The 22765-nt window shown below is 38.0% G+C and overlaps 3 protein-coding genes across 4 annotated transcripts in view; 2 read left to right on the top strand and 1 right to left on the bottom strand.

Annotated features, from left to right (window-relative positions):
• Positions 1 to 11938, top strand: part of LOC102685057 (uncharacterized) — a 42417-nt gene extending 30479 nt beyond the window's left edge. Inside the window, exons 41-55 of the mRNA XM_015355551.2 lie at positions 17 to 283; positions 947 to 1207; positions 1492 to 1752; positions 2911 to 3171; positions 3728 to 3985; positions 4303 to 4563; positions 4924 to 5184; positions 5725 to 5985; positions 6425 to 6685; positions 7045 to 7305; positions 7394 to 7654; positions 8484 to 8774; positions 9160 to 9396; positions 9702 to 9755; positions 10474 to 11938. Of these exons, the coding sequence (XP_015211037.2) occupies positions 17 to 283; positions 947 to 1207; positions 1492 to 1752; positions 2911 to 3171; positions 3728 to 3985; positions 4303 to 4563; positions 4924 to 5184; positions 5725 to 5985; positions 6425 to 6685; positions 7045 to 7305; positions 7394 to 7654; positions 8484 to 8774; positions 9160 to 9396; positions 9702 to 9755; positions 10474 to 10751 (3734 nt within the window). The 3' untranslated portion in view covers positions 10752 to 11938. The remainder of the gene's footprint in view (positions 1 to 16; positions 284 to 946; positions 1208 to 1491; positions 1753 to 2910; positions 3172 to 3727; positions 3986 to 4302; positions 4564 to 4923; positions 5185 to 5724; positions 5986 to 6424; positions 6686 to 7044; positions 7306 to 7393; positions 7655 to 8483; positions 8775 to 9159; positions 9397 to 9701; positions 9756 to 10473) is intronic.
• Positions 11933 to 17756, bottom strand: prpf38b (pre-mRNA processing factor 38B). Its single transcript, XM_006634960.3, has 6 exons — positions 17259 to 17756; positions 16238 to 16306; positions 15874 to 16025; positions 15415 to 15475; positions 13859 to 14085; positions 11933 to 13165 (listed from the first exon to the last, which is right to left on the bottom strand). Exons 1-6 carry the CDS (start codon positions 17487 to 17489, stop codon positions 12328 to 12330), a joined length of 1578 nt encoding a protein of 525 aa, XP_006635023.1. The 5' UTR covers positions 17490 to 17756; the 3' UTR covers positions 11933 to 12327.
• A 24-nt stretch (positions 17757 to 17780) lies between these two features.
• henmt1 (HEN methyltransferase 1) lies at positions 17781 to 22044 on the top strand. 2 transcript variants are annotated; one of them, XM_006634961.3, is made up of 6 exons: positions 17781 to 18251; positions 18895 to 19007; positions 19212 to 19346; positions 19915 to 20097; positions 20390 to 20570; positions 20931 to 22044. In XM_006634961.3, the coding sequence occupies exons 1-6, from the start codon at positions 18165 to 18167 to the stop codon at positions 21483 to 21485; spliced, it is 1254 nt and encodes a 417-aa protein (XP_006635024.2). In that variant the 5' UTR covers positions 17781 to 18164; the 3' UTR covers positions 21486 to 22044. The 2 variants fall into 2 exon arrangements, with proteins under 2 accessions (XP_006635024.2, XP_015211038.2); XM_015355552.2 differs by lacking the exons at positions 17781 to 18251; positions 18895 to 19007 and adding an exon at positions 19018 to 19112.
• The last annotated feature ends 721 nt before the right edge of the window (positions 22045 to 22765 follow it).

Here is a 22765-nt window from a genome sequence, read left to right as displayed (position 1 = left end):
CATTTCTATTTTGCAGCCCCTTGCATTCCACAGAATGTGTCACTTCAGCTGGACTGTGTGGCTGACAGTGTCCTAGTCTCATGGGAGCACGCTGAAGACACACTGTCTTTCAAGGCTTTGGCCCAGAACAACCAGGGCAACTCTTCCTCCTGTGAGACCCGTGGCACACAGAAGGAGTGCCTGCTGACCAACCTCATCTGTGGCTTGTTGTACAGTGTTCAGGTGGTAGCTTTCGACAATACCTGTTCGAGTCTTCCAAGTGAAATTGTTAACATTCAAACAGGTATGTTCTTATAATAGAGATGCTCAATTCCATACTCTGTAGTAATAAAGGATACAGCTTTACTGATTAGTGTGTAGGAAATTCATTAAAAAAAAACAATGGGGATGGGGATAGTTCCCCTGTCACTATCCATAGAGTTTTCATGGCAAGATACAGCAGTAGATTGCCAGGCCTTTCTTCCACATTGATAGTGCTAGTGTTGTTGCCATGTCACAGAAACATGATCCTCCACCGCCAACACCACCCCACACTGCTGCTGCCCACTATGGGTTATTAGAGAAACTTACGTCTGACGTGGGACACGAACCCACTACTGTGAGATTATGAGTCTCATGCTCTACCAACAGAGCTAGTTGGAGCTCCCAAAAAGACAATATCTTGTATTAATGTTTCTTTATATTTATGTATATGTATATTTTAGTTCTCCATTTTTTAGCCCTTATATTGTGATATTGTGGAGTCTCAAGCCAGGTACATAATGTTTCCTTTTCCAACTGCAATGGATTTTGCCTTATCAGTACTTTTTCCTGTCTCACATTCAGACTTTAGTCCTTCAGCTTCACATTCATCTTACACTAGAGAAAGACATCACAACCTGGAAAACAATGAACATATTGACATTATTTAACTAATTATTGTTGTTTTTTTCTTGTAACCATGCAGTCCCCTGTACACCTCAGATATCAGATGTCTACGTGGATTGTAACACTAATACTGCATTGATAGAGTGGTCTTATGCTGTCGGCGCAATATCATACACAGCAATAGCAGAATCTGGAGGAAGTGAGCTAGCCTTCTGTAATACAAGCCACACAAATTGTGAAATCCTAGATCTGGAGTGTGGGCGTCTCTATAGCTTGACATTGATAGCCTCCGATGAGCACTGCAACAGCTTGCAAAGTATAATCTGGGATTTTGAATCAGGTAACAATATTATCTTTGTTTTTATCTGTAAACAGAATTGTACGATAATAATATTTTAAATGTACAGCTCATTTTGAGGAAGAGTGAAGTGCATGAAAATTCTGCTTTAAAAAAAGCTTACAAGTTATTGATGTCTGCATGTGTGCTTTGCTGTTTCAAATTAACATGACGTTTTTATGTGTTTTATCATAAATGCAGTCCCCTTGAAAATCTGCATCTCATGCAAGTGTTGGTGCCATATATATATACTATTGTAACTAACAAATGCACTTTCATGTTTTCAGTTCCCTGTGCCCCTCAGAATGTCATTTCTCACCTGGACTGTTACTCTAACTTTCTTTATGTGGAATGGGAGGCCAGTAGTGGAGCTGAATCTTACGAAGTATATGCTGTCAGCCTTCAAGGACATGTAGCTACCTGCAGCTCTACAGATGAGGCCTGTGAAATTACAAACCTCATGTGTGGAAACACATACAACATCAGTGTTGTAGCTATAAGTCAACACTGCAACATCTCAGAAAGTGCAATTACAGAAATCCAGTCAGGTAATTCTTTTTTAAAAAATGTCAGTGTTTGCTCAATCAATACAGCTCGCGAATGGGAAATTTTAAGGGAGTAGTGGTTAGGGCTTTGCATCCAAATTGGAAGTCTGGGTAGGGTAGGAAATGCTATTGTACCCTTAAAAATATCACACAGAAGAACACCAAGCTGTATAAATGGGTACAAATCAAAGTTGTTTTTTCGCTAAAACATAATAAGAACATTAAAAGGTTAAAGGAAGCCTAGGTATATGTCTTGCTGCTAATGTCCCTTTGTATCTTTTTCCAGATACCTGTAATCCTTTTTGTAACAAAAAGCCTCCTGTTTTCTATTTTGAACTCACTTTGCCTTAGTTTCCATTTCCATTTGTATTTGTGTCTTCTAGTTCATGTTTCATAGTGAAAGCCTCGTAGCTTCGTAATCTTTTCTCTTCAAGACTTAAAATATTTAATTCTTTGATCCCTATAATGTATCTGGTTGCTCTTTCCTAAACTGATCCCAGATAAGTGATATTGTGTTTTGTAATGTGCTGACCACAATTTGGTACATTTTACAATTTAGCATAAATAATGCTTTGTATGCCATTTTATAAGAGCATACGTCTGTCAGTCCAATCAAGTGCTAATTTGAAAAGATCAGATTACTAAGATATTAGATCTGTATATATGTGAAGGAACAAGTAAAGGTTTATTCCATGCTGAAAAGGGCAGAAAAGAAACACAACATTTCAGCTGTGGAGCCTTCTTCACACAAATCAAATAAATAATATAAAACAGCCTTCTTCATACATGTGAAGAAGGCTCCATAGCCAAAATGTTTCTTTTCTTCTCTTTTCAGCGTGGAATAAACCTTTACTCTTTCCTTTGCAGCCTACGCATGCTGACGCAGCTACTGTACCTACTTGAATTTCTGTATATATGTGTTATGCTCTACTACATCAAAAAATTGTTTTACAAGAAATCTTACAGAAATCGTCTGTCTCAAAGCAATTTGAACTGTGTGAATGACAGGAGTAGGAAACAGTGGTTGACATTGTATACACTGTACAGTTATGTAAACGGATTTTAGTTAATTATGTTTGTGAACAAGAGAATAAAAAGTACACGTCAATTGCCAGCTGTCTCTGTAACATGACTCAGTGTACTGTATGCTCTTGCTTGCAGTGCCCTGTATTCCAGAAAATGTGGATGGCAGTGTTGACTGTGAGACAGGTGCAGTGTCCATGTCCTGGGAACACAGCGAAGGGGCGGTGTCATACACTGCCGTTGCTCTGGGCAGTGGGGGATACTCTGCCCAGTGTTACACCAGTGGCACCACGTGTCAGTTCACAGACTTGCTCTGCGGCCTCTCATACAGTCTGTCTGTTACTGCTTCACACGACACCTGCAGCAGTTCAGAAAGCCACACTGTGACTTTGAGTACAGGTATGGATTTAGATCCCAGGTAACAATGACGCACTGGTATCACCCTTTTTTTTTTAGGGAAATTGGTATATCTCGCATTACATTTTCTTAAAGTCTCATCAAATGAAACAGCTCAAAGTCTTCCTCACCCTATTGTTTTAGCAGAACACACAAAACTGTTTACTGTACCGCAACGTGATAAAAGCACAGGAAAGTGTGGAACAGGTGTGAGATGCTTTGATGGAAATCATTGCTGAAACCCCAAGAAAAGTTGAGCAAGACTTCAAAATCACTTTTCAGGATGACCATAGTAGTTCTCATTTTGTAGTGTGTGCTGCCAGTTACTTCTTTGCAGTTTTCATACTTCTTTGCTGCTGATGATCCAAGTCAACAATCGCTGTATGAAACTTTGCAACTTTGGTTTAGTTCAGAAATGTTGTTTATTTATGGTAAAGTTTTAGTTTTAGGAAATTAGAAACAATCCAGATTTCAATTTCCTAACAATTCTTTCCTTTAGTTCATGCTATTAACACAAATCCCTGTGCTCACAATCAAACTGATATGTGTTATTTTTCAGTTCCATGTGTGCCCCAGAATGTCACAGCACAGTTACAATGTGCCAACAACACTGGGTGGGTGTTCTGGGAACTGGGAGAAGCAGTAGTTTCCTATGAGGTTCTGGCTATTGGCCCTGACGGACACAGAACACAGTGTAATACAACTCTCAGTGGCTGTGAGCTGACTGACTTAAACTGTGGCCAGCTGTACAACCTGACAGTGACCAGCTTGGACGGAGTATGTGACAACATACATGCCTTCTCACATCTTCAAACAGGTGTATATGTGTGCTCTTGCAGTATTTTAATAATCTGTGCTTCATAGCTTAAATAGAATAGTAACTAAGACTAATTTGCAGTTTACAATCATTTCAAGGTTTCTACACATGGTTGACATAATATTGGGTAATGTATTTTTTTGCTTTGTGGAAATAAATGAGAACAAAATGAGAATAATATATATAAGCAATTTGTTGTATAATATTAATATATTACCATAAATGTAAATGTAATTAATAAAAAGAAAGAATACTGCATGTACATTACTCTTAGGGATTGTTGTTAATATGTAGACCTTTGTGTTTCTGCATTGTAGCTCCTTGTGAACCAAAGAATGTCAGAAGTGCCTTGGAATGCAGCACCAACTCTGCCTCTGTGGCCTGGGATGAAGGCAACGATGCTGTCTCATACAGAGCTGTAGGCCACAGCAGTGATGGCCACACAGCGGTCTGTAATACAAGCTCAAACTTCTGTGATCTGCAAAACCTCCAATGTGGACAAAAATACAATGTGTCCGTCTTTGCGGTGGATGACGTCTGTGACAGTGTTCAAAGCAGGACTTCTGAAGTATCAACAGGTGAAAAAGCGCATTAACATATACAAATAGCTCTAATATGAAATATGTTCATCTTGAATTCAGACTACTATACCAGAGTAAAACTCTGGTGCACTAATGCAGTCCACTATCACCCTCACCAAACAACACTACCTTTAATTGTTTTTGGAAAATATGAAATGCAATATCAGAATATGATGTGCTAGGATTATTAAGATAAAACTGGAGAGCAGGAGCAATTTGTTTTGTATCTAAGCTGATTGAGGGTCAAATAATAAATGCTGTCTTTCTGTTACTCAATGTGACATTTAATCTCTGGAGCACAGAGAAATGCAGCCAGAACAAGACTTAACTCCCACTTCAATATGTCTTTATTTGCAGCCCCATGTGCCCCACAAAATGTGGAAGTACACATTAAGTGTGATTCAGGGATATTGGTTGTAACCTGGGACTCCATGCTGGATATTACGTTCTACAGAGCTCAGGCTGTGGCTAAGGATGGGAATATCTTCTCATGTGAAACGACTGACACCAGCTGTTCTATGAAAGGCCTACTCTGTGGTCGCACTTATACTATTCAAGTCACAGCCTTCATAGATGGGTGCAGCAGTAAACCCAGTGATGCTGTAATGATTTCATCAGGTACTATTTTATAAGTGTAAATTTCTTATTTCAGAAAAGAGATACTAGATATTTCCAGATTTTGTCCAGTTAGCCTATAGTAATACACAGTACAAGTGCCTTGAAAACTCACAAAATAGTGTTTTTAATAATATTTTATCCTAAGATGTACTTTCTTCTCCATTTTGAAAAACGTCTCCATTCTCCATTTAGACTGGTCTGTCACGTCATGTCACATCTGTCACGTCAGCTGGATATTCCACCTAAAAGATGTGGTTTTAGTCCTGTTTCAAAAACGACATTGCAATGTCCAGACACCAAAAGACTGTCCTATTGTATCTCTTACAGAGACCATATTGTATTTTTTAAATTAAAATAATTACATTTTTATTCAGAGGTAAACAGCTCTTACAGTAATAAGAACAAAAAAGTTTTTTTCAGTAAATTGCATTTGCTTTGTATGGGGGCTGTGAGTGCAGGCCTGCAAGAAGGTTTCATTTAGTCTTCATCTTGAGCTTGACTGAATGGGCTTTCAAAAACTAAATTGTCTGTGTTCTTCAGCACCATGTCCCCCCAACAATGCGATTGGCAGTCTGGACTGTATGACCAACTCAGCGTGGGTTACCTGGGAGAACAGCAATGGGGCTCAGTCCTACACAGTGACTGCACTAGGTAGCGGGAACTACAACTCCACTTGTAAAACAGCCAGCACCACCTGCAATGTACCAAGTTTGCGCTGTGGGATCCTCTACACCTTCTTTGTTACTGCCTTGAACAAGAACTGTGAGAGTGCACAGAGCAACACCTTCCAGATTGCAACAGGTAATTGCATAACTATTGTACAAAACCAATAAAATGTGTATGTGATAGATATAATAAATATAAGGTATGTGGAGAAAAACTTTAAACGTGACAACTGACACATCCACAGAGTTTAAACTATGACTATTAAAATAGGTATCTAAATAATTCTGGACTATTTTTTATGAGAGTTGTTACAGACAACTAACTGGGTAACTGTGTCACACTTGATAGTGTGACAGTGTGTCCAGCAATGATTAACTGTACCTCACAGTTACCCTTTCTTCTTTCTGTCGGCATTCAATGCTGGACTGATACAGTATGGAATATGTGTGATTCAATACGTGAAATGGAAATTCATGACTGCATCAACAAAATTGTCGGTGCTTTGCTTATCTATCGATGTTTAGAAATTTCTGAGTCATTAATTCATGAGTTTCATTTCACTGATGTCCACTAGCACCCTGCGCTCTTACCACTGTCATGGCCGTGACCCAGTGCAACAGCAGTACGCTGCACGTAACGTGGGACAATACAGAGACCTCAGAGATGTACATTGCAACAGCCGAAGGCAGTGACAGGAGTCTGCTTTTCTGCAACAGCACAATGGCAGCCTGTGACCTGACTAATGCACACTGCGGCACCAGGTATACCGTTATTGTTGCAGCATCATCCGACAAATGCAGCAGTCTGAGGAGCCCTCCATACTATATCAGTACAGGTACGCTGGTGTTTGTACAGTGGTTTGCAAATCCCATCAAAACCAATGAAAGCTCTTGGCATTGGATTATACTCATTCAGAGGCGGAAAAATATTCAAGTCAGTTATTGTATGTGAATCATTTAAAGCCTATGCCTATTAGTTTTATTATGTGATTATTACGAAAGACTGCAGGTTCATAGTGACTAATTTATAATCCTCATTTTCTGCTAAACATTCAGTACATTGAAGTGTGCTGTCATACTAATTAAACTTGTCTGTATTAAAAGAGTGTAATATTCACTCACATTGTATTAGTTTTCATTAATGCTAGATTTGGGGAAAATTACAACTAGGTTCTGCTTCTCTCCAACTTTTTAGCTCCCTGTGCGCCACAGAATGTTGTTGCTCGCCCGAACTGTGATTCTCAAGGAGTCACGGTATCATGGAATAGCTCTTCTGGGGCACTGTCCTACCTGCTGACTGCCATAGGGAGAGATGGGGACCGACATTCCTGTAACACAACTCAGACCAACTGCCCCCTCACACAGCTGCACTGTGGCCAGCAATACTCTCTCTCAGTAAGAGCAGCAGACGCCACGTGTGCCAGCCCACCAAGTTCTATGGTTTCCTTTAACACAGGTAAAAACTACACTTAAACACACTCCAGACTGTTTTTTTTTCCTATAACTCATCAGATTTTTAATATTGATGTCAACCTGTATTGCAGTGCCCTGCAAGCCAAATAACTTGTCTGTGAATATCCAGTGTGCTACAAAATCAGCTGTACTATCTTGGGACCGAACCAATGGTTCTGTGGGATACTTTGCCTCAGCCAGTGCTGTTGGTGGGCATAGCCTATTCTGTGAGACCCGGGAGCCTCCCTGCACTATTGAAGGACTGGAGTGTGGCGCTAATTACAGCTTTAAAGTGCTGTCTTCAGATGGCATCTGCAACAGCTCATACAGTGATCCTTTGGCGAGAGGAGCAGGTAACTCTTCCTAATTTTGCATATGAAGACAAGATACAGTATATTATTATGTTGCCAGCTGACTACTTTGTATTGTATTAAGATTGCACTCCCTTCTTCTTCTGTTCTTTATTGGATAAGGTTGAATAAATGAACCAGAATTTACAGTTTGAATTAAAAAATCAAATATATGATTGTTCTGAAAGTTAAAGGGAAACTGCAACACTATGTTTTGGGGTTAGAAAGAATCAGCACTGATGACTGCATTTCAGACAAGTTAAATGTGCACAGTAACATGTCAAAGCTCCAATTTACATGACAAAATATACATTTCCAAATATGCACAGCGCAGTAGTGCTGTCATTGTGTGCAATTAAGAACGAGGAATCAAAATGTTCAGTGATGTGAATCAGCTCTATTTCATTGTAAACAAGCAGGATTGTAAAAATACCCTATTTTAATCCAATAGAAATACTGCTCTCGACTTTGAGGTGGTTTTGCTGACAAATACTACTTGTTAACTCTGCATGCAAATCACATTGGACCATTTCTCTGGTGACATGTCTTATTTGTACTTATTTGCTCGTACATCACATTACAGGGACTGGTGAGCAGAAAGGGCCACTTCACATCACAATCCTCACTAACTCTAGATTTTTTGCATTATTCAGGATATGTAAAATTTTGCGATACCATCAATTAATTTATTTTGTTACCAAGATTTAATAACAGGTCAGAGAAATTGGGACTGCAGCTCCCCTTTAACTGTATATGATTTTGTATTCTGAAGATGAAAAGTGGATAGAAAGCATTGATGGAGAAAATAACTGTTCTTTGGTGTCATCCTCAGTTCCCTGCCCTCCGGCAATGGTCAGGACTAGATTGCTGCCCATGCACAATGGGATTCAAGAGGTGGAGGTGATGTGGCAAAAGGTGGACTGTGCTGAGGCGGAGTACAGAGTGGATTTGCTTGGGCAGATTCAGGATGACGAACTTGGATACATCCAGATAGACTCCTACTGGACAACTTTCCCCTACTTCTACATCCTTCTACCCTGTAGCTCCACCTACAATGTGACCCTAAGGGCCAGGAACTCAGCAGGAAAAAGCAATACTACCGACCCCATACTGAGACAGACAGGTACGTAGGATATGATTCTTTAATTAACAAGGGCAGGATTATATTTTTATCACACAACCAAGAGGTACCGATACCAGTTTGGAAAGTTGTTCTTCAGGTTGTTATTTGAACTTGTACCTTTCAGCATGCACTGGGCTTTATGCGTGTAAGCACGTTTTCTTTACATTGCATTTATGATTTGAAATGCCACAGTTAAAATATCTTTGTTCACCCATTTTGTCCATTTAGAAACTTTAAAAAAATCTTTATATCTTCCCAGATACTGTAAACACCATGATGTTTTATAGAGTAAAGAAAAAAAATAAGCCATTTTTCAGTTTTGAAAACTGTTCTTTTGTTTGTGGGCAGATTTGTTTGACAGTTTCATTAATGCTTTGTTTTTCAGCTCCCTGTGCCCCAGCAGGTGCGACTTACAACGGGAATTTTACTTCAGCAGTCATTTCATGGAATGCTTCAGTTCACGCCACAGATTATAAAGTATACAGTGTTTCCAATGAGAGCAGAATAGAGCTCTGCAGAACAACACAACTGTCATGTACAGTGACTCACGTACAAAAGTCCACAATTGTAATCACTGCCATTAACTCTGCTGGAGAGAGTGAGCCGACTAGAGAAATTCAAGGTCAGCAGACATCTCTTTTTAATCACCTGTTAAACCTAAGTAAGATTTTACTTGGATGACGTCTCTAGAACAGCTGTTTGAGCTATGATGTTTACTAGTAAATCCCATTATGATTATTATACAGATATTTATGCACACTTTAATGTAAAGCATGTATCAAATATTTGTCATATTTTTTCGTATGTTATGGAAATCAAATATTGATAGTTATCGCAATATGCCTAAATGGAAGAACTGGCAGCAATTGTATAGAATAATCAGTTCGGATACCATACCTAATATGACAACTTTAATATTTAAAACAGACTCCTCATTACATCGCACTAGAAGAGATCTGCGACAGACTGCAACAAATGAAGGTACTATTCATCACATTTAAGTCTACAGTGTGTTTTAAAGCAAATCTGTTGAAGTAGGTAAAGAATTGTATTACTTTTGGAAAATTTTGACTTTCAGACTCATATTTGGGTGAGTTAAAACAAAGCAAAAAAATGAGCTTTCAAAACTTTCAAATAACTTTGAAACTTGAGTGAAATCTCATGTGTATGATGGGACAAACAGCAGCAGCAGCAAGCAATTGCTTCAAAATCTGATTAAGCACTGCTCTTCCACTTCATTTCAATAATTTGCAAAAAGACCCATTATTGTATGTGATCAAATCAGATCATTATCCTGATTTGAACCTGCCTGAAATTTAGGCTGTTTCAAAACATTTTTTCCCTCTCCAGTATGTTTAATTTGGAAAAGGTACAAAGTTCTATTTTTTTAAGTCATCCTTAATAATTCTAACAAGATAATGGCAGATGTACAATGGAGCAAAGATTTCAATCCGAGTCTCCTTTTATCTAGAGCTTTCGTAGCAGAATTCAAATTTCAGGTAACACAATATTGATTACTTTCCATGTGTTGTCCCTATACCCCTTACATGAAGGATATAAGCAATATCTGGATAAAATCAAATGTTTGATTATATTTGAGCCTTACACTCTAGAAGGCATATTAGAGCTTTTCCATCACTTAATAATGTCAAATGAGTACACTGGCTATGTAATCTAAGATTTGCTGTTTCCATTTCAGAGCCATTATTAACTCCTGATCTTCACATTGTTAATGTGACCAGAGACTCTCTGCATGTGGAATGGACTGCAGTTGAAGACTCTACTTACTATGTACTGATTGTCAAGGAAGACACAGAAACACATCCTTTCAAACCACTGGTGATGTCTGTCAATGGCACAGTCTCAATTGTTTCGGGCCTCCAGCCTTTGACACGATACAGTGTAATAGTAGCAGCAAAGAACTCCAACAGGAGCAGCCAATATTCTGAAAAAGTTTTTGTAACAACAGGCATTTAAAACTTAGATTTCTAATCAAAATCATTTGGCCTACTGGGAAAGACTCATCCCTATAGTGCAAAGTACACTTCTTGTAAAAACTATGTATCCTGATGTTTGAATTTCTTCTTCCAAGATATTTCTTACAACTAAAATATATTACCAAATATCTAGTTATTTTTTAATCACTGTACTACATTACAAGTTACAAATACCTGTTGATTTAAAAAAAACAGGTGATTTTTTATCAATCATTTCTAACATCCAGAACAAATGAAACAAAATTCCTATTTAGTCCAGTGTTTTAAAGAGTGAACCTGTTGATCATTATGAAATGTATTATACTTATGCTCAATATCCTATTTCATTCTTACAGAAAACCTGTACAGATCTGAACTTTACCCATAAGGTCCATTTATGTGTCCCTTATTCACAACCCAATTAGCAATATGAATCCAGAAATATTCTTTTGATTGAATTGTAATAATTAGATATGCATTACTGGACATTTTAGATTTTGAATTACTTCCTACATGAACTTAACACAAAATGTACTTCTGTATCAACTATATACATTTTGCTTTATTATTCTTTTCAATGTTTCTTAATCACAAACGTTTTAAACAGTTTATCTAGTTATAGTTCAATAAAAATAGTATAATGGTAATTTATCAAATATTATAAGAGTATTTTTTATCCTATTAACTGTCTAATTTTGTGAACTATTTCATTATAGTCATGTTTTTATACTAATGCCTTTCAATGAATGAATTCTGAAAAAAGATTTTTTGTATCATTCCTGTTTCTATTAACGCACACCCAATAAGTTGCATGTCCCAGTAACAATTACAAGCTAACAGAAGGTATTACAGACAGCATACCGGTGTTCTTCCCCTGATTTTAAGGGTGCACAACGGTTCACTGCAGGGCCTGAAAGAAAGGGACAATTTATAACAGCTGATCAAACTTAGCCTGACTTTTATCTGGTAAATAAACCCACATGAAGCAGGCAAACTATTCACTCAGTCAACCAAAACCATAATGAAACCGTGGGACTGCGAGGTATCATCCTTAACCAAACTGTCTGTTGCTTTTCCCATTTCACAGGAATGATAAAATGAAAAAGTGGTCTACTTGCATCAGCTGTACATTTCCATTGGTCCTGTTTTGTTAGACCCTAAACATATGTGACATGCTTGAAATCTTTTAATAAAAGTATTTTATTGGAAAAAATTGCAAGAAAGCAATTAACGAAACACAGCACAATTTTAGGCAATTCAATGCCTTATACAAATTTATCACTGCGGTTGCTCCATAGGAATTAAAACATTCTTAGAATTTATATACAGAATAATTTTGGAACATTTCAGGAAAAAAAAAGTTTAAAAAAATTAAAACCTTTGTATCACAACTCAAGTACGGGGCTACAATGGTCAAAGAAAATGATACAAAGGCACTTCCCTACAGTAACAAATCTATATATGCAACCTTGAAGAATAAAGGGGGAATTTCAGATGTATTCTTATGCGATTTTGGCAAAAGACATACATTTTCTTTGAACAAGCAAATAAAAATAAATCGGGGGAAAAAAAACAATTTAACTGGACTCGGCTCTGCTCCCCTGTAGCTTCTCCACTCGCTCTGGGCTTTGGCTTCTCCTCCGTTCGTGTTTACTAGAATGGTCCTTCCCATCAGTGTGCTCTTTTCGGTGAGAGCGCTCTTTGCTCCTGCTACGCTTGTGTGACCTTTCTTTGCTGTGGCTTCGATCTCTTTTCTTTGACTTTTCATCACTATCTGTCTTTCCCCTGCTACCACTTCTGCTACGTTTGTTTAATCTTTCCGTTCTGTGTTTGCTAGACCTCTCCTTGCTTTTACTGCAGCTGCGCCTGCTGCCGCGGTTCTTACTGCGGCTTCTACTTCTGTGCTTTCGCTCCCTACTTTTGCTCCTGCTGTGCTTTTTGTTTTTCCGGTCATCCCTGTGCTTCTTCTCGTCTCTTTCTTCCTTATGTTTTTTTTCTTCGATGTCTCCCTTGCTTCTCTTGTCTTTCGCCTTTTCTGCATCTCTAGATCTTTCCCTCTCCCTTTCGCGTTCCTTCTCAAGATCCCGGTCTTTCTTCCTGCTTCGTTCATTCTCTTTTTCCCTCTCCTTTTCTTTGTCTTTCCGGTCGTTCTTTCGGTCCCGACTCCAGCTGCGGCTCCGTCGTCTTTCCTTACTCCTGCTTCGTCTGCGTTCTGCTGCTCTATCCGGGCTTCGGGAGCGCCTGCGGTCCCTTTCTCCCCTGTCGCGGTCCTTGACCTCTCTCTCTTTTCTCTGACGTTCCCGCTCCCTCTCCAGCTCCCAGTCAAAGCTGGTTGATCCGTGTCCATCACGGTGGTGACTTCGACTTCTCGACCTTTTGGGAGATCTGCGAGGGCTGGGAGATCTCCTCGGAGTCCTGAAGTGAAATCGGAAAGAACCGTTTAAAAATACATATTTTTTTCCAATACGGAATCAACAACAATTCCGGTTATACCCATCCAATTTGGAAAAGCTTATAAGATTATTCACATCTTGGCTTGCGCCAAGCTATGTGTCTGGTACAGGGGGGAGAATAAAGAAGTGTAGAATGCACCACTGAACCTGCTCCCTTTTTGAGCCTCTTTCATCACTTAAAAACCTAAATGGCTCTGTATCAGACTTAGGTTCACAATGCCACAGGGGGTCGATGAGAGTGTCCCAGCCAAGTTATCCTACACTCAGCCAATTGTGTGGCGCCACTTATGGAAGCCCAGTCACAGTCGGCTAGTAACATGATCAAACTTCTGAAGATAGAGCTTACTCTGTGCTAAGGAGTTCCTTGAGGAACTGGGAAGCACCAGCACAGCATTAATTTTAACATGTTTTGTATTCATTTAGTTATTTATTTAGTTATGTCTTGAATTTCAGTGTGTATTTAAGACATTTGCAGTATGTTTACAGCTGAGAACAAAATACAGTTTGACAAAAATAAACAGGAAACTGTGTACCATAGCTACATTTTGATCCTTCATTTACTTCACATATACTTCTGCTCAACCTTGAGAAAACTTGATTAAAACAGCAGTGCTGGTGAAATTAGAGTTCTGAAAAAACCCCACAAACCACTAACCTTGAGCGTCTGCGATCTGCGTGTCGGTCAGATTCTTCAGCTTCCTCCTTTCCATCTTTTTTCAGAACTTTCCTTGGTCTGCTTTTAAGCTGCTGATCTATCAGCTTTTGAACTGGGACTGGAATTCGTGGAAACAATGTTGAAAACCATTCAAGCTTTGTTAGGAAAGAGCGCAGCATTTCCCCAATCGTCATTACACATCCTCCACCTGCTTTCACGTCAAGCTCCTGAAAAAGAGAATGTCACCCATGGGGTCAATTATATGCTTGCGCATAACAAATACAATTTAACTTCTGGTTCAGAAACGATTTACAAAAAGCATCAAAACAAACCAAAAAGGGTACACCACGTAATAAACAAATACAGACTTAAGCTCCACAGCTTTGCGATTTATAGAAGAAGCACTGGATGTTAAACGTTGTGATGTACAGTGATTCATGTTCACTTTACAGAGAACTATTAATGCACTGTCTTCCTTCCGTTAACAGTTACCAATTTCTGTAGATTTTGTGATGTCAAAAAATACCAATGTTCACCTCTGTTTTCATCAAGCTTAATCAGTTAAGGCAATCATACTGCTGTACTAGATTGTCTTCAAATCTAAATAGAATTTAAAGCTGTACATAAACTGTAACAAATATCTAGTCTAGAAGTGTCTTCCTCACCAAGACTGTGTTTACACCATAGGCTTCTTTTGTTTAAAAAAAAACTAGTTAAATGAATTAGGATTACAGGCACAATAGCAAACCAACTGCCATGAAGCAGTGAGGCACAACTGAAAAAACATTACCCAATGACCATTGTGTTTAAAAAGGGTCATTACCGCAATATCTCCTCCTTGCTATGTCATCTCACAGTTCAGGACATGTTAGTCAGCTATTGTCAGGACCAAACCTACAGTGCAAGCACATAGGAAGAGGAATATTTAAACCAGCTACATAGAAAACAAGGCTAAATGTAAAACAGCCGCTTGCACTCACACACACAAACCAACAGTGTTGAGATACAATTTCCAATTCACCTGCTGCACAAGGGAGATCTAAAGAAGAAAACATGGACGTTAGCCAATTGGCAGGAAGTTAAAGTGTCATTTAAACAGTTAATATTAAAAAAACCTACGAAGAAATGACTTACAGACTGCCAGATAATTATTAAACGTCCAACTTGCTGCAGACTAAATTATTTAAGAGGGAAAACAAACTGTTTTGCCTTCATCTAGTTTTGACTTCAAACACATTTTCAATACATTAAATAGCCAGAAGAAAGGAGCCAAGTGCTCTTAACAAATGATTCTCTTATAAATGTTCTTTATGAGGCTTGCTTTGGTTATACTTACCGTGATATGGTATCACCCATTAACTATTACAAAGTCAGAAATTGTTGAGGAAAAAGTAAAATTAAGCCAAATGAAGGCAAAGGTGAAAATCAGCCTTACCCATCACAAAGCGAAGGATGAATTTAAAAAAAAACTATGCAATCAATATCAAGACTATAATCTGAATGAAAATGAATACCAAATACTTGTAAGAAAAGAATTATTACCCTTGTCGACATACCTCCTCATCATCAAGGAATGAATCAAACCAATCCATAAGGTCTGCCGGAGGTTGTGTGTACCTTTTTAAAGGGAAAAATCCAAATGATACTTTTCACAACAAAATATACCGCAGCAATGCCATTTTAAAAGCACACAACAGATCCAGCAAATTGCACTCTTTTAAATGCTTTTAAAATCCTTGCAGAATTTGTGGCACATAATAGCCTTTTGGGATCTTAAGGCAAAGATATCCTTTGCAAATTGCAAAACAAATAATTTTACAAACATTTTACAAAAAGCGCTGTCTTTAGACCCATCTTAAACAAGTGTTGTAAGTGTTTTATTTGGTGATTAAGGGAAATATTTAAGATTACTTGCTTGCATTTACATAAAACACTTATCCCCGTCACCAAAATAATGCACCGTCAAATTTAAGTTGACATTTCAATTCCAATTCACAAAAGGAGCGAGCACATACCTTATATACATAAAGCCAAGGGCTCTGATGTATGGAGAATCCGTGTGGGTGATGAGACCCATAACTTGCTTGCGGGTTAATTTAAGTGTAAACAGTTTATACAGCAAACAAAAAGCTGTGGAAACGATGCCTCCAGTTCCAACCCCTCGAACCTGGGGAAAAAAAAAACCCAGGAAACTTAGCAGAAGGCTACAGTTTGCTTTTAAAGAAACATCCAAGCAGGACTGTGCCTCACCAAACTGGCAACACAAACTGCGCATCCCTGAACAGCAGGACTTACTGAGCCAGAAGTGGATTATTTTACAGGCTACTCTTCTGAAAAAAAAAAGTCAGAGAAATTCAAAAGGCACGTACTTCTACTTACCCCTCCGCACATGCCAGTCTGGCCTGCAGTCTTCCGGCTGCCTTTCTCCCACGGTTCTATGTGTGTCACCTAACGCAAACACAAAACAAGTCCTTACTGAGCTGCACCACCTCTTGCACATTACACACACGCCCTCTCGTACTGTACCGGTGTGATGATCATCTGTACTGCTGACTGTAAAATCATCACTTACCAAAAATACAGGACAAGGCACTTGTTTTTAACTGGGCACAAATGGCCTAAGGATCTATTATCATTCTCCTAAACGAAATACCCTGTTCAGTATTTATCAAACTCATGATTTATTTTCAAAATCATGATGCCTTTTATCATTGGGTATATATGAATTTAGGAGCCACCTTGTCCATTTACATATTTATCCTGATGTTAAACAGGTATCTAACAAACTTTTTTTTTAATCAAATGATAAAATGAACAAACAACCTCACAAACCACATGCACTTTTTTTTTTACATTTCAGAAATAGTTTAATGGTTGTCGTCTAGGAAGAGGGTATATTTGTGCTATGAGGATTTTCCCTTCTTGGCCTATCAGCACGGAGAGGCTAGGTTAACTCATCTTGTTACACCACTGGAGGAATGAATCGGTATACATATAAATCGATCAAAGGGAACTTATTTCAGCAATAAGTCTAAACACCATATTCACATAACTATCAAAATGGTATACGAAAAAGATAAAATCATTTCCATAAATTAAAGAAATGTTCACTGAAGCCCCATATTCAAGTATAGCCCAGCATCAGCCGCACTGTATCTAATTTAACAGTGCTCTTTTGTTATTCTGATAACAAAAACAATGTTTTACACTCACAAATTCGCGTGTACAGTTATTAAGCACCTCCATAAGAGAGTGCATATCCGACTTCAGAGTGCTTTCGATTGCGACCCTGAGCAAATCAACAGCATGATAAGAGTGCATTGTAGCCCATTTGTCAAGTGCAAGACGCAATGAAGCACAACACTCCTCTTAGGACACCCAAAAAAAAAAAGTCCCTTACCTTGAAGTAGATCTCGTCCACGACCTCGTGGTAGGTCTTTAGCTCGTACAGTTGCACTTTGAAATACGGAGACGAAAGCACGTTTGTTAGGATCATGGGGTTCAAATTCATCGTTTTCTCGTTGCCCCACAGAGGCAAAACATTGCCCTGCTTTCCCGAAGCAGCCGGTTTGTTCACGGCCTGCTGCTGAGGCTGCGGATTCCCGGCTACCAACGCCGTGTTGTTGGCCATATTGTGGCTCTCTTCCACGGACGGGTTTTTTAATTCAAGGAAACGAGAGTTGTTTCTCAATAAAACCCCATTAAAAATCGTAAAAACAAGCACTTAGACGTTACAGATATTAAACACTTAATACAATACAATTAAAATAGAACGGCTACGTCTACAACACAAGCTTCGTCTTTTTTTCCACAACCAGAACCTTTCTGAAGGTACAGCAACCAGTCAAACAAGATGGCCGTAACTGCCGGGAAAGAAGCGGAAAAACGTCGTGACGAAATCACGCAAGAAACCCAAACCCAATGAGATCAGAGGACAAGGATTTAAAGATTCCTTTTTTTGTCAAAGTTAGGAAACTGTAGAGTTGCGTACTCCATGGTGGTTTCTGTTGTTGGCTATGTACATTATATATATTCCCTGTATGTTTGAGCCGTAATGGCGGCAGTTTCATAAATGTTTGTAGATTTAAGCGCACTGTCGTCGAAGTTGTGAGGTTTGGCCACTAAAAGTTTAGGTGCAAGTTTAAGTATTGGAGAATCACATTTCTGTTGACTGTGACTGAATGATTTAACGGTCTTTGGAGATGTATTGTAAAAAAACAAACCGTTTCTTTTACATCCGTTTAATTTCAGTAAAAAAGTTTCTCTCTGCGTAGTTATTCATACCGATTCGATCCGTTCATTCATTATGGACCCGGTGAAATTCTGTCCTCCACTTCATATACAGAGGTACCAGTTTGTGATCGATTTTGTGGAAAAACACAAGCCTAAAAAGGTAGTCTTATCATTTTGCAAGACGGTCTGATTTGGGATCGAGCAATTTGAATAACGTAAGATAATGTGGATATTTTAAACAGCCATTAGAGCTTGCGACTTAAGAAATGTTTTTTAAAATGATCTGTTTTGTATTGAAATACATTAAAAGACGTCAACCCGTAACAAAATGGATAGTGGTGCCAATAAGCATTTGATGAGTGTCTATTGCTTTTCAATGTACAGTATTTCCTTGAATCTAGTTACATATCCTGGATCAATTCAAATCGAACTTCCATAGTGCTGTTTTAATAATTAAATGGAGTGATATGAATAATATTTAGTTATTTGTGCCTAAACACATCCGGGAAAAAAAAATCTTTATTGAGTTGACGAAGATGGTTTGACTCGAAATGCAGGATCTGTGAAGCAAAAACGGGTTTGAAATGTGATGGCATGCATGATAGTCTTCTGTTTATAGGATTGGAAGGTGCTGCGTTTCTGATGATTGACAGTTAAGGAAAAGGTAATGGGTGCGTTTTAACACGAACAGGTCATTACTTATTTTCAAACATGTACTATTTAGTAAGAAGGGAGAAGTATAACGACAATATTTTTTTTTTAAAATAAGATAGTTGAACTTATTGTTCTTTTTTTATTCGCAGGTGGCAGACCTGGGGTGTGCCGGCTGTGGTCTTTTGAGAAAGCTCAAATTTTGTCGTGACATAGAATTGTTAGCTGGAGTTGATATTGATTGTGCTGCCATCACAGAAAAAAAGTAAGCAAAAACTGTCTTCTGTCACTGAAACCAGTCAAGGACAAATTATATCCTTGTATCCTTGGAACACAGCTGTGTTTTAACAAATTAAATGATCCATTTCAGGTGGTTACTCTTTGTTGTTAAGATTTTTTATTGCTCGTTTTCTTACCAGTTTCCTGTGTTTTAAGAACTGTGGAGAATATTTGTTTTTGCATTTCACAGGTATACGTTAGCCCCTCTGTCTTGTGAATATTTGAAACCCGACAACCGACCTCTAACTATACAGCTCTACCAAGGGTCTGTTATTGAAAAGGAGCCCCGCATTAAAGGGTTTGAGCTAGTGACATGCATAGAGCTGTAAGTGTATCGATTTGTTTTTATTTTTCATTTTGCTTATTGTTCTGTTTTCCTGAATGCATAGCTGTGATTTAGTTTTTTCAAGCTTCTATGCTCAGTTGTAGATTTGTATGCTTTCGTTGATCTTCAAGACATTGGTCGAGCATTGGAAAATACAATGATGCAAAGAGTAGGAAATTAATTTAGCATCTCATCAGTTATTGCTGTTATGGTTACTGAGTTATTGTTGTTACTGATTCCCATTTGGCTTCACAGAACTTTGTTCTCAATTGTCTTATCTGATTGAATACAGAAATATTATGTAAACCTTGTATTTTGAGATAAAGCACTATTAAATACTTGTTACACAACTTTTGCTAACCAAAACCGAGCTTTTTATTTTACTTATTATGGCTTTTTACTTATTTCTTTTTTTCTTGTCATTTGTAAATACCAATATGCAGTGGGTCTGTGAGGACCAAACTGAACTATCTTAGTTTGTTCACTGGCCTGGGGATTTTTAAGGCCAAGATCTGGTTCTACTGGTGCAGTTTTTAACACGATCCCCTTTATTCTTTTTACTTTATAGGATTGAGCACCTGCATCCCGAAGAAGTAGAGAAGTTTTCTGAGGTGTTGTTTGGTTACATGTCCCCAGGAGCAGTAATTGTTAGTACCCCTAATGCAGACTTCAATCCCCTGCTGCCAGGACTCACTGGGTTTAGACACCAGGATCATAAATTTGAATGGACCCAAAAGGAGTTTCAGAACTGGTAAGTCATGTTTAGCCCTGTTTTTTCAGATTAAATATCTTGAAATTAACATTTTGAAAATAATAGGAGTCGGATATAAAGCAAATGTCTTTATTATTATCCGAATAAAACCTGGTACCTTCAATAACCTTGAGAACTCAGGTCCTTTGTTGAATATGGCATTGCTTCAGTGCTTCTAAAACTACTGTTTGTAATCCATTTGCTGTAAACACTGTATCCAATGAAATGACTGAAGAGATGTATATAATTCTCTCTTTTAATTAGACACTAAATTAGACACTTTTTTTTTCAGGGCTTTGGCTGTTTGTGATTTGTATGGTTACAAGGTAGAGTTCACTGGAGTTGGAATCACACCACGCAACACCAAGAATGTAGGCTTTTGTACACAGATTGGGGTTTTCAACAGGAAGTCTTCAAGAAGGAATGGACTACAGAGAACTGAAACTGATGAAGGCAGTCATTCTTATAAACTAGTAAGGAAACATTTACTGTAAAACATCCTATTTTACAAATAAAGCAGCTTGATAATGATTTTGTATTTGTTATATAGAGTAACAATACTGTGGTAGTTTAGTTATTCACAATTATTATGCATACTTTGTCTAATAACATCTTTCTTCCACAATAAAAACAATAATTATATTGGACAACAGTGATCATGAAAAGTATTAGTTATTGACAGACTTGACAGACAAAGTGATATTTAGCACCATGCATTTCTGTAGGTATTCAGTTTGTAAGAAGAGGTTAGAAAGATAATACTTTGAGGAAAGGGTGAGACAGCACAAGGGGAAGAGAGACATATATAAATAATCAACTTTCTCTTTTTTCAGCTCTATGATGTGGTGTATCCCAGTCTATGTGATAGGAACATTTTCCAGAACGTCCTCCTTAATGAAGTTCTTTACCATGCAGAAAGCATTAAGAAAAATTTCCTGGATACTCTCAAGGAAGAGGAATCTAAACTTATTCATGTCACCAGTAATCCACTACATTCCTGCAGCACCAAGGAACAGGCCGTTATTGATGGAGGTGGAGATAATGACGTTTGTCGGAAGGGAAATACCATTTACATTCCTCTTGCAAAACTCTTCTCTTCTCCTAAAGTACAAGCAGTGTGCAGCTCTTTTAAGCGCTTGAAGGAGGTGCTTTTGGAGAGTTCCCAAATTCAACTGACAAGTGATGCTTCAGCTTTGATGTTGGTAGTTGAGGATGAAGATAGGTCTGATCAGGAGGACTGGGAAGGATGCGAGGATGTAAGCTATAGTGAAACTTTCATATCAGTGGCTGAGTGTGAGGAGGACTGGGAGGAAGAACTCTGTCAAAACTTGGAAAGTATTTGCCACCCAATTCCATCCCCCTCTTCAAGCAATAACAACTTCCATTGATGTAGTGAAGAGAATAATGACATGTGGGAACAAACATACCATTGTTTTCATCAGTTGGCATAGGATTGAAACTTAGTGGGAAGTTAGTTATTGGTTAATCTCTCATACTTCTGAAGCCAAGCAGATATTTTCTCTGGATTTGAGTGGAGATTCCTAGTATTCTGAGCATTTAGTTCACTTAATTTCTGTAAGTGCATATTTTGTCTGCAAAAAACATTTTGTGTCTTTGGCCTAACCAGCATTTTTTTTTCAGTTTTGAAAAGATGGCAGTATTCATGTTCAACAAAGACTAAGAAGCAGTAAGCTCTTCAACATCTGTTTTAATTGCATGTATTTGATGATTATATCAAAAACTCTGTTGTAAGTTAAGGAATTGTCTTTTAACACTACAAAACTAGCAGTTGTAGCTTATGATATAGGCTGTTATTGTGTAATTAAATCTGTTCAGTGCATTAAGTCAACGATTGTACGTATCAATTAATATATCTTGGAGGATATAATCTTCAACTCTGCTGATGTGGTGTTTTTTCAAACTAATAAACATGGTGATTTTTTTAAAGATGGTGATTAGGTAATAGATTCTCCTAAACATCATGTGGGATGTTATATATTATTTAAATATTTATTTTTATGTTTTACTTTACATTTAAATACAAGATATTTTGAATTTGTTTCTGGAAAGGGAGCAAGAGCATAGTTTTATGAAAAGTATGTCAGCATTTTGTTACAATTAAGGGGTTAAAAGAAGAAAGGCTTTTGTCATAATGTAGTGTATTCACTCTAGTCTAGCGTACCTAGGATGAACAGGCCGTGAAGCCTCAGATCTAGAATATAAAGAGTGTGTCTGTGTAATGGAGGCTGACACGTGAAGAATAGTACCTTAGTATCTCTGACATGTTAACAGGTCTGAGAAGATATGCTTTGCTAAAATAAACAGTAGATGGATTTGTGTAGGTCCTTTCACTCTGGTCTTTTCATTCCCAGATCAAGACTCACACCTGCTTTCATTCACAGTTGTGGACTAAGATTCAGTGTGGGGTGGGCCACAGTCCTTTTATGCTATTGTTTCCATTCTGGGTCAAACATAAAAGAGGAAGTAGGAGTAGTGAAAGTAATACGGCAAGGCACCATATGCAATAGCAAAGTTCTGTCAGACAGCATTTGAAAAGTGACCACTTTTGTGTCTGCTGACATTTTTAGGTTAAACTTTAACTTGGGGGATGTGTATATTGTTTGTGAAGAAAATACAACAATGTTTAAACTAATAGAAATACCATTAA

The sequence above is a fragment of the Lepisosteus oculatus genome, chromosome 9, assembly GCF_040954835.1.
Source record: "Lepisosteus oculatus isolate fLepOcu1 chromosome 9, fLepOcu1.hap2, whole genome shotgun sequence".
NCBI classification, from domain to species: domain Eukaryota; kingdom Metazoa; phylum Chordata; class Actinopteri; order Semionotiformes; family Lepisosteidae; genus Lepisosteus; species Lepisosteus oculatus.
Note: the sequence above shows the minus strand (reverse complement) of the source record. Positions and strands in the feature narration are given on the sequence as shown.

Excerpts from the sequence above, each read along its gene's own strand:
- prpf38b (XM_006634960.3), bottom strand. The coding sequence starts at position 17,489 with ATGGCCAACAACACGGCGTTGGTAGCCGGGAATCCGCAGCCTCAGCAG. Across the intron at positions 16,026-16,237 it reads AGACTGGCATGTGCGGAGGG|GTTCGAGGGGTTGGAACTGG; the intron begins GTAAGTAGAAGT and ends TTTTTTCCCCAG. Across the intron at positions 14,086-15,414 it reads CATTCCTTGATGATGAGGAG|GAGCTTGACGTGAAAGCAGG; the intron begins GTATGTCGACAA and ends TCTCTTTTTCAG.
- henmt1 (XM_006634961.3), top strand. The coding sequence starts at position 18,165 with ATGGACCCGGTGAAATTCTGTCCTCCACTTCATATACAGAGGTACCAG. Across the intron at positions 18,252-18,894 it reads AAAAACACAAGCCTAAAAAG|GTGGCAGACCTGGGGTGTGC; the intron begins GTAGTCTTATCA and ends TTTTATTCGCAG. Across the intron at positions 19,347-19,914 it reads CTAGTGACATGCATAGAGCT|GATTGAGCACCTGCATCCCG; the intron begins GTAAGTGTATCG and ends TTTACTTTATAG.